This window comes from Lepidochelys kempii, chromosome 8 (assembly GCF_965140265.1).
Source record: "Lepidochelys kempii isolate rLepKem1 chromosome 8, rLepKem1.hap2, whole genome shotgun sequence".
Classification (NCBI taxonomy): Eukaryota; Metazoa; Chordata; order Testudines; family Cheloniidae; genus Lepidochelys; species Lepidochelys kempii.
The window spans coordinates 51933660-51951130 of record NC_133263.1 but is presented as its reverse complement, the minus strand read 5'-3'; the positions used below and the strand labels follow the sequence as shown (position 1 = coordinate 51951130).

General features: G+C 39.8%; 1 protein-coding gene across 7 annotated transcripts in view; it reads right to left on the bottom strand.

Moving 5' to 3' along the window:
- The window catches only part of RALGPS2 (Ral GEF with PH domain and SH3 binding motif 2), a 279019-nt gene that overhangs the window by 119496 nt on the left and 142052 nt on the right, over positions 1 to 17471 (bottom strand). For all 7 annotated transcript variants that reach the window (XM_073356496.1, XM_073356498.1, XM_073356497.1 and 4 more), the window contains one exon: positions 5567 to 5693. In XM_073356496.1, coding sequence (XP_073212597.1) covers positions 5567 to 5693 — 127 coding nt within the window. The remainder of the gene's footprint in view (positions 1 to 5566; positions 5694 to 17471) is intronic.

Genomic DNA, 17471 nt, shown 5'->3' with positions numbered 1-17471 from the left:
ACAAATGCCAAAAACTAGAAGGTTTAGCTTCAAGAGCCTCCTTAAGGTTAAGCACCTGCAATCTTTGCCTCTCCTTGTGAACTCTGGGCACGAAAGTCCACCAGATGGAACATCGAGAAGGAGAGTGGCTCTCTGCCAAGTACTTCAGGCATCTAAGACAGTTATCCAACACTGGGACACGAAGCACATCAGTTGAATACCGGCTTCTTCTTTTTCTTCAGTTCCACCATAACCCAGAACTGACTACTAACTTAACTAAGTATACTTATCACTGAACTATAACTATACTAAACAATTACAAAGACACCAAGAAATGGAGAAAACTCCCAGACTGAGCGGATCAGAGCAGTTCACTTCCACCTGGCACAACAATTGGAAGGAACTGAGTTAGTAGAAGCCACTGTACATTCTTTCCCTCAGCATATTCAGAGATGCTGAGGGTAGAAACATGAGGGGCATCCAAACACAGACACTGCTTAGAGAGGATTCTACCATTAGGGACCAAAAGGCGGTGCAGTATCCATAAAAGGGACTATGCAGAGCCACTCAAAGAACTGTGCTTTAAATATATTAGTCGGGTTCTTTGCATATTAACCTGATTCTGAATAAGTAATGTACAATATACTATGTTAATGTTTTATTGCAACTTTGCCTTAATAAAAAGTTTAAAAAATCCCCCCAAAACAGTAACTGCTGTATAATGTTATACACACTCAAACCCCCCAGCTCCTAGGTGTTTCAAATTGTGCATTCAAAATTAGTGGATACTTTTGACCTTAATCTCTTAATCTCTATCCCTCCATTCCCCATCTATATAATGGGGATAATATCAACTCATCTTATAGGGGTGTTATGAAAATACAATTCACTGTTTTTGACGCATTCAGATACTATAGTAATGAGCGCCATAAGAAAACCCATGAGGAAATTAACAATTCTGTTTCCAGAGTAGAGTTTGAATAGCATGCAGTAAATAAAGCATAGGGCCTCACAATGTACAAGGAGAAACATTATTGAACAGTAGCTCATTAAGTGAGCATCGTTCATCCAGTGCACTGAATGAAACAGTATCCTTTAGAAAAAAACCCTGATCATGTAATTAAAGACTGCCATGCATACAAACAAGGGAGCTAGTTAAGGTTGCACAGGCAACCTTAATTCTGACATTTCTTAACTTCTGAGTGCTTGACATTGCAACCTTAATACTGTTCTTTTAATGTACTTTTTTGTATGCAATACATACACCCACACACACATTAAATACACATATATACACACACACAAATTATTTCCCCAAGGGAAGACTTACAAGACTGCAAAAATCACATCTCAAGGGAAACCATAAGCAGTGCACTTGAAGATTTGCTCAATTTACTGACTTCAATTTTTGCCTGACTAAAGGTATTTTTCTGCATAATTGTCTTTCCCAGAGTAACATCCTCAGTAGTATAAATTGTATTGCCTCCCCATTAGGGAAATGAAATAGGCATGCCTACAAGAATTATACATGGAGAATATTTATCACGTTCCATACCCCTATGCAGCACACTATTCTATTTTTCTCTCTCTCCTACAGAATGAGTGTTGTCAAAGTGCCAAATCCCCAACACAACACTTAAGATTGTTCTGTAATTTATGACAAGAACAAATAAAATTTTTTAATGATTTTCAGATTTAGAGCAGTAATTCACAATTTTTTCCTTATGATTTGCCAGACTAGTACTCACCAGACAAATGTTTATACCTTTACTCTGAAAACCTCTTCTTCCCCCCTCCCCCAGCTCCAACAGCTTAGCACAACTGATCTCACCTTCAGTGAAACACAAATATAAAAGACTTTCAAGGAGTAGTAAATTTTAGGTCAAGAAAACATCTTTTATTTCTAGCAGTATGACCCACTTGTTTTATTGTGAAGTCGGCAGCACAACTATAAGAAGGCCTTTGTCAGAATTTCCATTATAAACCTTTTTCAGAAAGGTTATATTTTGCTTAGAATAAAATAAACATGACTTATCCATTCTCAGTTTGCGTTGACAATTTAAATTGGCCATATAAGATATGTCTTCACTACAGAATTAACTTGGGTGATTGGCATCTAGGTTTGAGCACCCAGGTTAGCCTAGCCTGGGTATGAATGGCCACACTGAAAAGCCACATTTGAGTTACTGAGAGCACATTGGTGCTCCACTCACCTGTATGTCACTAGGAATTCTGGGGGCAAATCTGATGGTTCTTAGTACCTCACTAAGTGGAGATGGTCGGATTCCTTCCCAGTGAACTGTGGATGAATGTGCCTGACCTTCTTGGCTCAGGGGGAATTATGAGAAGGAACTGGAGGACTAACACCACGAGCGATTTAGCCTTCATGCTCACTTGTGCTTTAGCCTATAACCACAGATGTACCAGCAAGCCCCAAGAGAAAGCAACAAATTCAGGATAGAGGTTTGTGTGTCTGTATGAGACAGTTTAGGGACAACATGCAAATAAGAGCCCAAGTTAACTCTGCAGTGAAGATACACCCATACTAATTTTGGAGACAAAACTGAACTCCTTTTAAACTTCTGAGACAACACCACAGTCATCCTCTTTTTGTGTCCTTACCAATCCCACTATCAGCAGGGTCCTTCATGACCAGTGCCAATGCAACTCTTTGTCTGTTAGCAGCAGGGATCTCAGACAGCATGTGGCAATCAACCTGCCTTGTAAGTCCAGAAAAGTTACCTTTATAAAGCAATGCCATTCTCCCAGTTCCTGGAGTGTGATATCCAAAGTTGCTTTCCAAACTAAGTTTGTCATGCCATGGCAGAGCCATTAAACCAGTTAATCTTTTAACAGCATTTTATATGTAATTTAACACAGAAGCAATACTCTTTCTGTATACGTTTTACATACCAAACAGAAAACAAACAAAAAACCTTTAATAGATTATAGCCAACAAGTGGAAAATCAGAAAAATTAGCAAATTGCTCTTGTATTGAATATTCTTCTACTCATTTCAGTAAAAATCCCTAGTTAACAAACTTTAGAGAGAATATTCTTATAAATTCTGAACAGGTCTTACAACAAGTTACATTTTTCATTGCAAGAAGAGATTAACTGAATTGAACAGTTAAGCTTCCAAGACAGTTCCAGATTTACTAAGATTACTGTTCCAAACCATTTTCATTTGCTTTTCCAGCCATTTATCCGTAAGAAGTTAAGTTACATTAGAGAAAGCACCCCAGAAAAGTATATCTAATTCACTATTCCTCTGGAGAATTAAAATGGAAGCATACGACATTCTTGTCACTAATAACAACTAGTACTGTATAAAGCCAGATGATAGACTAGTTTTTAAACTACAGCTGGTCCCAGCAAGAAGCATTACAGACATCAACTAAACCCATTTTTAATTTCTAAGCAGAAAGAAAATACACATTAGACTTTAATAAATTGACATGTTATGTCCAAAGACTTACTCTACAGCAGAATTTGGACAAAATGTTGTTTATGTGTCTAAAGGGAGATGTTTGCACTGGCACAAACTTCAAATAAAAGGAAGAACAATCATACAGTTTTCCAGTATTTTTCTGTTTTCCCTTGCCAATTTTGCATATATTTGTATTTTGTACACTTAAGGAAGCAATAGAAAAATCCAAATCAGCTAGATAGAGAAAAATAGATATTTTACTTCTAAAACATTAGCTAACAAAAAGACTTTAAGCAAGAAGCAGAGAAGCCCAGGATACCTGGGATACTGAAAGCAGCCTGGCCTATCTCGTAAATTGTTTTTGCTTGGTCTGACATCATCTCATAAACCCATAACAGATAAAAGCTAATGCTAAAAAACCTTTGAATAGCTGGAAGTTGGAGCTTTCCAACACTCTAAAGAAAACATTTTCTCATCTTGGAGGTTTGGAAGAAGTCAAATCTTAAAATTCCATTCTAATTATGTTTTATGATTAGGTTCAGTTCTGATCTGATTGCAAGGATTACAAATCTAATTAATCAATCTCGTATGCCATATATCTGAATACCTGAAAATCTGTTTTTAAAGTACATGAAACATTAATCTCTCTATACAGGAGTTCATGAGCAGAGTCACTGCTAAAATCAAGCTGGAATTGCCAAAGAGGTAGAAAGTAGGTTCAATAAACTGATTCTAAAGAGTGGGTATCATTGAACTAAGTATTTCCCCTTCCCCACTGTTCTTTTTGATTGAGTGAAAGTCATATGAAAGGAACATCAGCTGCTTCAGTATTTCACAAGAGTAAGCAGAGCTGAGGGGGACAACTTATAAGGCCAAAAAACCTGAGACACAGCTGACATTTAGAAGATTAAATTATAGAACCAAATTGCTAATTCAGAATCACACTTAAAAAAAATTCCTCAGAAAACCTCTTCAGTGCAAAGGTCTGGTTAACTCTGCCTGCTGCTGTTGAAGCAGAACACAGTGGGAGTTGCAGGGGGCTGAGTATTCCCTTGTTATCTGTCTGACAGGACTGATTCTTTACCCCCCATAAAATACAGAGGCAGAAGTATCTATCATGCCAGAAATGTGGATGTTAGCACAATAAAGGATTTCTAATCCCCACGTCCAAGAGGACTTAAAATAGCCCAAATAAGTGAGGAAGAGAAAATAGCATATTTAGGGTTGGGGGGGAGGGGGGAGATCATCAATTCTAGTCAACTGTAGTGGGCCACTGGAGCTCATCTTGATGTAGATAAAGGAATAACTGATGTCTTCCACACAATGCATATTACGTGGGATGGACTAATGTGATCTGCCTGATGTTTCTGGGAGAGGGAAACAGTCAGACAAGCATTTCTTTAACATTTGTATAATTACTGAAGTTTTATACAATTAACATTCAACAACAAAAATATCAAAAATACATGGGTAGGCACTAATCCTGATTTAAAGCTGCTCTTTAGAATCAAGTAATTCCAAAAAGCTGGTGAAAATATTTGATCATCATAGCAATAAAAACTATATACAGTAAGCAAATATATAAATAAATCAGTAAAGATTTCTTGGAAACATAGGAAAATTATTCATGATAAATCTCTATAAATCACCCATTTTATTTTTTTTATATTTTGTAGCACCAATTTAATATCCTAGTCACTTCAGTGTAATCAAAGTGACAATATATGCAATAGAAATCAGATTCTACAACATTTAAAACAGATTCCAGAAGTTATGCTGACTCTGAAATTAGTGACGGATATCTTTTCATTATTAAATCTATAGTCAAATGTTTAGTTCTTGGAAAGAACAGTCTCAAACTGCTTCTTCACGAGTCAACCATTAAATCTACACAACATCTCCAAGAAAACTGATACTCTATGCAAAAATCTTAGGAGCACTTGAAAGGTTTAATGGGAATTTTTCTTCTTAAGTAAAAAAGTTATTTCTTACTATATACAAAACATTTACAGCCAACCAAGTGGTTCTACATTCTTTGTAAAAGCACTAAAAAAACTCTCAAATACAGCTTAAAAGATGGCGTTTAGTTTTTCTGCAAGTCACTGTGCAAGTACTATTACCTTAATACTGCACACCAAAGTTATTAAGCTTACCTACCTAAGTAAGGAATACAAGGAGTCATCTTCAAGCTGTTAATATAGTCTCTAAGTCGTTTGTAATTATCTTCTTTACTCATAACATACTCCAATTTTTCAAAAGTAGTTTTGTCTTTTCGGCTCAATAACTAGAAAAGAAAGACAAAGATAGAAGGGTTGCAGTTCATTTAGGGTTGAGATGAATTTTGCACTTAAAGCAGGATTCAGCCAGTTTGTTATATATGAAGAATACTGAGTATCATCCCAAAAATTACAGCTCTTACTCTTCAAGTATAGAATACATTTTCTGAGAATTTACAAGAAAATGGGTTAATTTATGAGTTAAAATTAATTTTTAAATGGATTCTTTAAGAAATTTAGCACCTATCAAACCATTTTTTTTGGTCTTGAATTACCTTAATAATGAAATAATGCAGACTATTAAAACTTCTGTAACAGTTAAAATTCAATGAAATCTCATGCACTAGTTACATTTTTTTAAAGGATTAATTTTTTTTTTACTGTTATTCTCCATTATTGAAAGTTTATTCTTCAGCAGGTACGCACCAATAATGTTCTAATACAAAGAATTCCATGAAGATCTATCGTCTTTCAAAAGGGTCACTATCTTCCATTGCTCTCAATAGGAGTGAAGCTAAAAGTCTCATTAGCATAAAATGTCCATTCCTCCCATCGCTCCCAATGGGAGTGAAGCCAAGTTGATTGCAGGAAATATGGTTGCCCTAACACCATAGGTCCGTAACAAAGCCCTATTTCACAACCATGCCGTTTTGGTTGAGCTATTGATATTCTTATGGTTTCTTTATCTTGAAACTTCATGACCTGTAAACTCTGAACTTTTCCAATAAGTTTATTTTCAAGTGAAAGAAATAAGAGCATTAAAATCTAACGAAAATTTTAAAATTAAACTATAATTCTTTAAAATCAATCAATGTATAGCCTGATGCAAACATACTGGCATTCACATACAAAAATTCTGTTTAGTAAGAGAAAGATGCAATAGGGGCTTGATCTGCCTTCTCCACAGAAAAGTACAATGGTTTGAGCACAAACCACCTTGTATATTGTTCTGTCAGCAAAAAGGCAGTTTTATTGGATCTTTTTGCCACAGGATCATCAGTTATAACACCAAACTTAAAAAAACAAAAACAAAACTATTTTTGCTGTAAATCCATACTGTGCTCAACAGAATTAACTATAGCTGAGTAATCTGTGTGAGGAATGATGTTAAATTAGAAAATACTACACTCAAGAGAGAACTTTAACAGAACTACCACTGAGTGGCCACATTAATGGTTTTATTTCATTTTGGGGCCAAAATTTAAGGAAATGTAGAAAAATGTTTAGATTGACCATTTTGGCAGGAGACTAGGTGTTCCTAGTCTCTCAACCAAAGTTTTAGCTATATGTGAAGATGTACAGTAATTAGTAGTTAAAAGAATGTAATGAGGAGATATCTTAGGTGTGTAGGTACATAACCTTGAGATTTTACACTGCCACTACAACCAAAATCTACCTGGGTTTCCATGACAATGATGGACCAAATCTATGAGCTTCTGCAAAAATATAATTGCATTTATTTTACACCTTTGCCTTTCTTACCTATATTTTCTGCCCACTAACCCTCACTAGGATGCAGCAAATATTACATCAGCTTTCAGAGAGATGCCATTTTTAAAGGGAGAGAATTGTCATCCAGAAAATTGTGTTCCTTGAAGTTCTGGCCCTGAGCCCATCTATGAAACAGTTGTGTCTTACATCTACTATGACATGTTGCTAGGTAAGGGCTCTTGCAGATTTCCAGGAAAAGATTCAGAGCTGAGGACAGCCATGAGGATAATGGCTTCTTGGGAACTCATGTAATAGTTTCAACATCTCTGCAGAGAGGAGACACTGTGGCAGAGCATAGAGGGAAAAGCAGTCTCTGAGGTAGCTGGAGTTTAAGTCTAGACAATTTAGATGCCATGATCATAGCCATGTCTTTGAAATACTTCATTTTTCAAACCAGCATCATCTCCATATTTAGTTGGAGGTCCCACCATTTGAGTTAGCAGCACCTCATGCTCAGTAACACTGAAGACTTCTGTAGATCTTAAATATATTGGGCTACTGTTAGAGCTCAAAGTATTAGCAAGGATGTCTGATTTTTCCACTATTATCAGGCTCCAACATTTGGGACATGAAGTTTACCTTTTAGGTTTGTCTTCTCAAAATGGGTATTTGCTGCATAATTAGTCTAGACGAATTCATGTCTTTTCACCATGTGCAAGGACCTTTGTTTCCAGTTTATATTTTTTCTAAAGTTTCCAGGAAATGTATCAGTATTTATTTCAAAAATTAAAAAAAGGGTGAAAAATCAGTGCAAAAATTTACCTGGAAAACTGTGAGGTTAACATCAGCGTTAATATTGGGGGACAGAACAACAGGGGGGAAAAGCAACAAATAGAAAAAAACTGTTTATGAAACAAACTATTGGTGATTTGTGCAGTTATGCTTGACATACGGGGCTTCATCAGGGTGAATTCCAAAACTCCAGGATAGCAAAGGCTTGCAGCAGTTTTTTCAATACTCTCAGATCGCAAAATCATCATCTTTCCTGTCTCAGAGGTGGGATACTGGGGCTAGGAGCCAAGAGAGAGCAGGTCCTAGTTCCTGAGACACAGTCCCACCCACCAGCAGCACGGGTGCTGCCACTATCCTCCCCGTCACAACATGTCCACCTCCACTTATCTTCCTGGGACTGCACAGGAATCAGTGACCTGTTCCCAGCTGGGGGGCAAGAGGGTTCTCTGTCTTGTTGGTGAAGCAAACAGAGCTCTGTGCCTTGGGGGTCCTTTCCATGGAATGTCACATCCCTGAGCTCAACTTCTCACAGGTGTTATCACGGGGGTGGGGGAAGAGGATGCCCAGAGGGGAGATGGTGTGCCTGATATAGCGACAGCAAGCAGGTGCTGGGGGATGACTGTTCCTAGTTATTGTTCAGAACTGCTAGTATTTTAAGGAGTTTTGTGGGGAAAAGGAGACATAAGTAATGTTGCATGGGGAGATCCCCAGAATCTATAAGGAGAGTCCCCATTCTACTATTTTAAGACCCCATATGTTTGAAGAAATACCAGCACACATGAAGAAAAAAATTACTTACCTTACAGTAACTTGTTCTTTGAGTAATTGTGCACATATACATTCCACTGTAGGTGACACATCAGCAGTTCCCTTACAGGACCAGGAACTTTGGCTCATCCAAACAGAGACTAACACCCGATTTGCCAAAGTTGGCTTCATCATGAGAGGGATGAGTGATGGCATAAAGAGTGGAAAGTACATGCAGATGACCACATGTACAATATGCATGCATATTAGTTATTGGAACATTGCTCAGGAAAGCTGATGAGGTTGAGTAAGTTGCTATTCTTAATGGAAAAGAGACTTTAGCAAGATTATAAAAAAATTTTGTACAGACAGAAACAAAATGTGAGATGCATTGAGATGACACTGATTGACCTTTAATTATTTCAGTATAGTTTACAAAGATTCTGGGGGAAACACCTAACATTACAATGGCCATACTGGGTCAGACCAAAGGTCCATCAAGCCCAGCATCCTGTCCTCTCACAGTGGCCAATGGCAGGTGCCCCAAAGGGAATGAACAGACAGGTTATCATCAAGTGATCCATGTCTTGTCACCCAACCCCAGCTTCTTGCAAACAGGGCTAGGGACACCATTCCTGCCCATCCTGGCTAATAGCCATTGATGAACCTATCTTCCCTGAATCTATCTAGCTCCCTTTTGAACCCTGTTATAGTGTTGGCCTTCACAAAACCCTCTGGCACGGAATTCCAGAGGTTGACAGTGCATTGCATGAAAAAATACTTTCTTGTGTTTGTTTTAAACCTGCTACCTATTAATTTCATTTGGTGGACCCTTGTTCTTATATTATGAGAAGGAGTAAATAACACTTGCTTATTTACTTTCTCTATACCACTCATGATTTTATAGACCTCCATCATATCCCCCCTTAGTCGCCTCTTTTCCAAGCTGAAAAGTCCCAGTCTTATTCATCTTTCCTCATACGGAAGCCAATCTATACCCCTAGTCATTTTTGTTGCCCTTTTCTGAACCTTTTCCAATTCCAAAATATCATTTTTCAGATGGGGCAACCACATCTGCATGCAGTATTCAAGGTGTGGGCGTACCATGGATTTATATAGAGGCAATATGATATTTGCTTAAGAGCCTTTGGTGAGGGACCTTGTCAAAGACTTTCTGAAAATCTAAATTCACTATATCCACTGGATCGCCTTTGTCCGCATGCTTGTTGACCCCCTCAAAGAATTCTAGTAGATTGGTGAGGCATGATTTCCCTTTACAAAAAACATGTTGACTATTTCCCAACAAATTATGTTCATCTATGTGTCCGATAGTTTCAACCAATTTGCCCAGTGCTGAAATGAGGCTTACTGGCCTGTAGTTGCCAAGGTCACCTCTAGAGCCCTTTTTAAAAATTGGAATCACATTGGCTATGCTCCAGTCATTTGGTATATTTGGTACATGTGGTACCTGAAGGATCTAGCATGATCCAAGTAAAATGCAATGGGCTCTATGAACATCCAAAGTATGGAGTGCTTTTTCATCCTCAGATAAATGGGGGTTTGGGTGAAAAAAAACACCAAAAATTAAACATTTGGCTTAGATGGAAGGCTGAGGTTGCCCTAGACATAAACTTGGATATAGCTTAATGGATATCTTCTCCTTATGAAAGACTGTGAAAGAAGGATCAGCCAAGCAAGGCTGAAGTTCTGAAACCTCCTTGCAGATTTTCTACCAAAAACAGAGTCTTCATTGACAATGAAGGTAATGAAGTTGTAGTCATAGGTTCTCAATCAGGGGCCATCAATTTGGAGAGAACTAGATTTAAATACCAGACACATACAGAAGCAGACAAGGGAGGGTAAATGTTGATTAGGCCTTTCAAAAACCAAGAAATGAGGGGATGAAAGAAGATGGAAAACACATCTACTGATGGATATAATGCAGAAATAATTTTGTGATAGTTCACCTAGCCTCTATTTGAAAGGCCTGATGATTTCAGGTGCAGAAGATAGTCCAGCACATGTGTAACCTCTGTGAGATGGGGCAATAAACTGTGGGATTGTACCCAAGTGGAAAATCTCTTTCCATTTAACGGCATACCTGGCTCCAGTGGATTCCTTTCTGCTGCTCACCAAGACGGTTTGAACCTCCTGGAAACAATTTCTTCTGAGTGTTCACACAGTAAAGTGGAAAGATTTGAGGTTTGGATGTAGAGATTTGCCCTGGTGCTCAGTTAGAAAATCTGTGACTAGTACTAGAGTTATCGGTGAGTGGACAGACAGTCGATATAGATCCATGAACCAATACTGGCTTGGCCATGCTGGTTCAATAAGGATTAACAACGCTCTTGCTTGTTTCAGTTTCCTCAGTACTCTTGGAATTAGAGGAACTGGAAGGAATGCAGGTGGGGGTGTCCAGACCAGAGAAGAAAACCATCTATAATGGAACTTGGGCTGAGGCCCGCTCTGGAGCAAAACCTCATGCATTTGCTGTTGAGGTTGATCACTAGCAAGTCTATTTATAGATACCTCCAGCAGTGGAAAATCTGAAGAAGGAAGTCTTTCTTGATTGACCACTCATGTTGGACTATGAAAACCCTGCTGAGGAAATCTGCTAGCATGTTTCTTACTCCCAGAAGGTGAAAGGCTTTCAGGGAAACATTGTGAAGGATTCACAAATTCCATAGGAGGACAGCCTCCTTGCACAGTTGGGAGATTTGTGCTCCTCTCTGCTTGTTAAAAAACAACAACAACCACCACGGCAGTGGTGTTGTCTGTGAGAACTTGCACCATTGGTTCTCAACGGTGGGTATAAATATCTCACAGGCCTGATGAATAGCTCAGAGCTCCAACATGTTTATGTGGAAGAAAACCTCCTGAGGTAACCAAGAAGCTTGCACCTGAAATTGACTGAGATGCATCTACCAATGGCTACGGGGGCCCATCTGTTACCAGAGTAACAGTTGGTTCTCAAGACAGAAATGCAACTCTTCTACATACATTTTATGGATCCAGCTGTCAATTCAGGTACGCAAATCCGCATGTCCAGAGGATTTCTGGGTGATATACCAAATCAAGTCAGGTCTGCAGACAGCGAAAGTGAACTCTGCCACACTAAGTTACATATATGTATGAGATCATGTGACCCAGGAGCTGAAGGCAGGCAGGCACTGTTCTTCTTGTCCTGGACTTGAGGCTGTTGGAAAGGGTGGTTACAGATTGATATTGATAACACTCCCTTGGGAAATCAGCTATGGCTGTTCTGGCATCATGGTCTGCTTCTATGACTTATGAGTTGAGTGGGTTTTTAATCGTGACTTCTCCAAATTTAGTTTCAGCCCTAAATGGAGGAACATTTGTCTGATGAGTAGGACATTGCTCTGGACCCAGTCGCTTGACAGTGTACGAACGAGCCAATTTCCTTATCTGGATAATGCATTTGGTGAAGAACTTTGGGGCTGAAGAGAGACTGAAGTCCCTTGATAGTGCACGAACTAGGCAATTATCCAGATAATAAGTTCTTCACCTTTTGTAACTGTTGTTCTTCAAGATGTGTTGTTTATGTCCATTCCAATCAGGTGTGTGCACGCACGTACGTGCACATTGGCCGGAAGATTTTTCCCTTAGCAGCATCCGTCGCGTTGGCCTGGGCGCCCCCTGGAGTCATGCCCACATGGCGCCTAACATATAGCCCTGCTGACCCGCCACCCATTCTGTCATAAACATTCAGCTAAGGGTAGCATAAAATCCCTCCTTTACCTGTAAAGGGTTAAGAAGCTCAGATAACCTGGTTGGCACCTTACCAAAACGACCAATAAGGGGAGAAGATACTTTCAAATGTGTGTTGAAGGCTTTTGTTTTGTCTCTTTGTGTGTGTTCTCTCTGAGACAAAGAGAGAGACCAAGCAAGTAATCTAGCTCCTATTGAATGATACATCTAACTTACAGAAATAATAAGTAATAGCAAGGAAATGTGTTAGAGTATCTTTTGTTTTAGCTTGTGAATTTTCCCTGTGCTAAGAGGGAGATTTATCCCTGTTTTTTGTAACTTTAAAGCTTTGCCTAGAGGGGAATCCTCTGTATTTTGAACCTTATTACCCTGTAAAATTACCTTCCATACTGATTTTACAGAGGTGTTTCTTTTACTTTTTTTTTCTTTATAATGAAGTTCTGTTTTTTTAAAGAATCTGATCGGTTTTTAGTGTCCTAAAAACCAAGAGTCTGGTCTGTGTTCACCTGGTTTACCTATTTGGTTGGTAGATTATTCTCAAGCCTCCCCAGGAAAGGGGGTAAAAGGATTTGGGGGGATATTTTAGGGAAACGGGAACTCCAAGTGGCCGTTTTTCCTGAATCTTTGTCTAACTCACTTGGTGGTGGCAGCAGTCCAAGGACAAGGAAGGATTTGTACCTTGGGGAAGTTTTTAGAAATAAGCTGGTAGAAATAAGCTTAGGGGGGTCTTTCATGCAGGTCCCCACATCTATACCCTAGAGTTCAGAGTAAGAAGGGAACTTTGACATCTTCAGTTCCTTCTTGCCAGCTACTTCGACAGAGAGGTAGAAGGGTGGGTATTGGAATGAACATGAGCACCACATCTCAAAGAACAGTTACGAAAGGTGAGTAACCGTTTTTTCTTCTTCGAGTGCTTGTTCATGTTGATTCCAATCAGGTGACTCCCAAGCAAATTTAGGAGGTGGGGTTGGAGCTGTCCACTGATTGGTGTACTGCTCTACCAAAGGCCTCCTCGTCTCTGGCCTGCCTAGTAATCGCACAGTGCGCGGCAAAAGTGTGCACCGATGACCATGTCGCTGCCTTGCAGATTTCCTGGGGGTGGGGGGTGGGGTGGGGGGGGGACTTGAGCCAGGAAAGCTGTTGAAGAAGCTTGCACCCCTGTACAGTGCGCCGTTATCGGGGGCGCTGGGATCCCTGCTAGACTGTAGTACTCTGTAATGCAGGCCACAATCCATGATGAAATGTGCTGTGTTGAAACAGGCTGACCCTTCATCCTGTCCGCCACTGCGACAAAGAGCTGTACTGACTTCCTGAATAGTTTTGTCCTCTCAATTTAAAAGGCCAGCACTCTGCAGACATCGAGAGTGTGGAGCCTCTGCTCCCTGCAACTTGCATGAAGTTTGGGGTAGAAAACTGGGAGGAAAATGTTCTGGTTGATGTGGAACTGCGACACAACCTTCAGGAGGAAGGCTGGATAGGGCCTGAGCTGAACCTTGTCCTTAAAAAAATACAGAGTAGGGAGGCTCCGACGTTAGAACCCTGAGCTCAGACACCCTCCAGACTGAAGTTATCACAATCAGGAACGCGACCTTGCAGGAAATGTAGAGCAGGGAGCATGATGCTAAAGGCTCAAAGGGATGCCCCATGAGCCTAGAGGACCAAGTTAAGGTCCCAAGCAGAAACCAGTTGGCGGACTGTCGAGGCTCTTCAGGAACAGGCTGACCATGGGGTTAGCGAAAATCGAGCAGCCTTGTACCCCCGGATGGAAAGCCGAGATGGCAACCAGGTGCACTCTTATAGAAGACAAGGAGAGACCTTCCTGCTTCAAGTGGAAAAGATAATCCAAAATCTGGGGCACTGAGGCTAGCGCCGCAGGCAAGTCACGCTGAGCTGACCAGATTGAAAATCTCTTCCACTTGGCCAGATATGTGGCTCTAGTGGAGGGTTTCCAACTGCCGAGAAGAACCTGTCTGACTTGTTCTGAACAGGAGAGCGTGAACCGATTCAGCCATGGAGCCTCCATGCTGTGAGATGGAGCGACTGCAGGTTCAGGTGCTGGAGACGCCCATGATCCTGAGTAAGAAGGTCCGGGAAGAGCGGCAAGGTAATTGGGGCTCCCACTGAAATGTTTAGAAGACTGTCGGGGCCAGGCGGGTACTATGAGAATGACCCGAGCTTGTTGTAAGATTTGCTGTGAGTTCCACCTGAAAACACTTAAAGAAAGGGAACAGGGGTTTGTTTTTTTTTAAATCATTCCTCTCCAGTCCCTTTTCTTCATAGAATGCAGAGAGTGGGTGATAGATAAGTCTATGGTCAGACATGTGTGGTCGGTATGTTCCCTTTTTGAAGGGGTTTATACTGAAGCCAACCACCTGCAACAATCTGGCCTATTGTCCTTGTAGTTGAAGCAGACAAAGTTTCTCTGCCACTAAGGTGAAAATGACCAATAGAACCTTGTAAAGGGCCATTCCAGTATCATGCATGTTGGTGGCAAAGACAGTTATGTGAACAAAGACAACAGTGGACATGAGTACCTGTAGTGCAGTAGGGAAGGATTTAGAGCCTCACTTCAGAGTGTTTTCAGTCCTGCAACCCATGAATTCTTTCAGAATGCTTGTTCAGTCCACTTTAATTAGGATTTCCCTATGCTGAGAATGGTCTTGTTGAGATGTAAAAAGGAAGAGTTGATTTTAAAAGGCGACAAGTGTTTGGTGACAATGGGTTTGCTTACTGAGCCCATTAATTTTTAAAGGGGACTCTGTTTATGACTCTGTTTTCTCCTCTGGATAGTGAAGAATGAGTCCACTATTCTGTCCAGGAATCTGGAATAGGTAAGGCAGAGGAATTGCATCTGTGTCTCATTTTCAGTTCTGTTTGTATAAACTGAGAAGCTCAATCTGCCAATTTTAAATGTGAGTGCACAAGATCTACTTCATCCCCAATAGCTTCATTCAGGAAGAGATGACTAGTCATAAGATTCAAAATGTTTCAAGAGGGAGTGGGAAATGTCAGCTTCTTCAGTTGAAGATTTTGGGGATTGATTGCATTGCATGACCTACTCCCCAGGTGACAATGCTGAGTTGGCTCCTCCTATTTTTAAGACGACTTTCCTTCCCCCTTATATGTTGAGAACCAGAGGGAAATGTTACTTCCAAAAGAATTTACACAAACTGGATTTCAAGAGAGAAAGATATTTGACGAGGTCTGCAGCATGCACCTCCAGGGGTTACCATGCAACCTGAATTTGAAAAGGCTTATTTAGGGTGATGGAGTGCATGGCTGAGCTCACCTCAGGAAAGTCTGAGGTGTTAAAAACACTTTTCCAGAAATAGAAGAAGAATCAGTTCTCCATGAAAATCAAAGATTTTTCAAAAATTGGATTACCTGAGATTTCAATAGTCAGAGGAAGGGCTGAGCTGGCTTTAATTTGAGCATCCCCTGATGGAGGGCTGAGACACACCCTTGTGATGTGGATGGTGATCCTGGCAGAGAGTGCAAAATGGAACGGGCAATGGCCTTATGGTTAACCAAGTGGGGGAATTGAAGGGAGGGAATTACAAATAAATGGGAGGTTTGGGGGTTCTCTCCCAGAGCACCTTGAAACGCCAATTGAAATTTTCTGAATTTTTGACTATTTTAAGACATTCTGAAACAAAAAATATTATACAAAAAATAAGGATCTGCATGGTGTTTACTTGGAATTCTGAACAAGCCTAACTTGCCCAAGGCGAATTATATTCAGCTGATTACTGAAGCTTATACAATCTACAGGGTCATGAATAGTGTGTGTTAACTGAAAAATACAACATTTCACAATGCCTCCTGGCTTGCAGGAATACAGCAATTCTGGTAGCATATGAGAAAGTTCTGTCCACCAATATGCCCTCGCCAAAAACTGTAAGCCACCATTTTACAAGTCAACTCATGTGTATGCCTTAGACACAGAAGTATTTCAACAGCTGATTAAACCTTACCATGTTTGAATACATTGCAAAGGATAAAGCCCATCTGTATGGCTATTCAGGCATACAATTTATGGCAAAATCAGACAATATTTTTCTTGGCTCTGTGGTAGCAATTACAATAGCAAAAAAGCTATTCCCAAAATTGTGCTGACCAATGAAACTTGTACAGAAAGATCTTACTTTCTATCATAGCCAAATATAGTGTAGCAGAGGGAAAAAAATGGTCAAACAAAAAGAACTTCATTCTCAAAATATGATATTAAAAAACGAGACATGCAAATATACTGTTCAGTACATTTAATACGATGAAATATATTTGGAAAAACACTGAAAAAAGGTCAAGTTTAGTTATCAGTGACAGAAACAAGTACATTATTTATGGAATCTGAGCAAGTAATTTTTGGACATTTATTCTCTATAGCTAAAAAAAAGTCCAATATGATTCCTTGTGTGATTAAAATACAATTCTCTTTGGCCTTCATAATATTCCAACAACTAATACAAAATAGCATTTGGCCAAATTAGGAACCACTGTATTTAAAAAGAAAAGGAGTACTTGTGGCACCTTAGAGACTAACCAATTTATTTGAGCATAAGCTTTTGTGAGCTACAGCTCACTTCATCGGATGCATACTGTGGAAAGTGTAGAATATCTTTTATACACACAAAGCATGAAAAAATACCTCCCCCACCCCACTCTCCTGCTGGCAATAGCTTATCTAAAGTGACCACTCTCCTTACAATGTGTATGATAATCAAGGTGGGCCATTTCCAGCACAAATCCAGGGTTTAACAAGAACGTCTGGGGGTGGGGGGGGGGATAGGAAAAAACAAGGGGAAATAGGTTACCTTGCATAATGACTTAGCCACTCCCAGTCTCTATTCAAGCCTAAGTTAATTGTATCCAATTTGCAAATGAATTCCAATTCAACAGTTCTCAATGGAGTCTGGATTTGAAGTTTTTTTGTTGTAATATCGCAACTTTCATGTCTGTAATCACGTGACCAGAGAGATTGAAGTGTTCTCTGACTGGTTTATGAATGTTATAATTCTTGACATCTGATTTGTGTCCATTTATTCTTTTACGTAGAGACTGTCCAGTTTGACCAATGTACGTGGCAG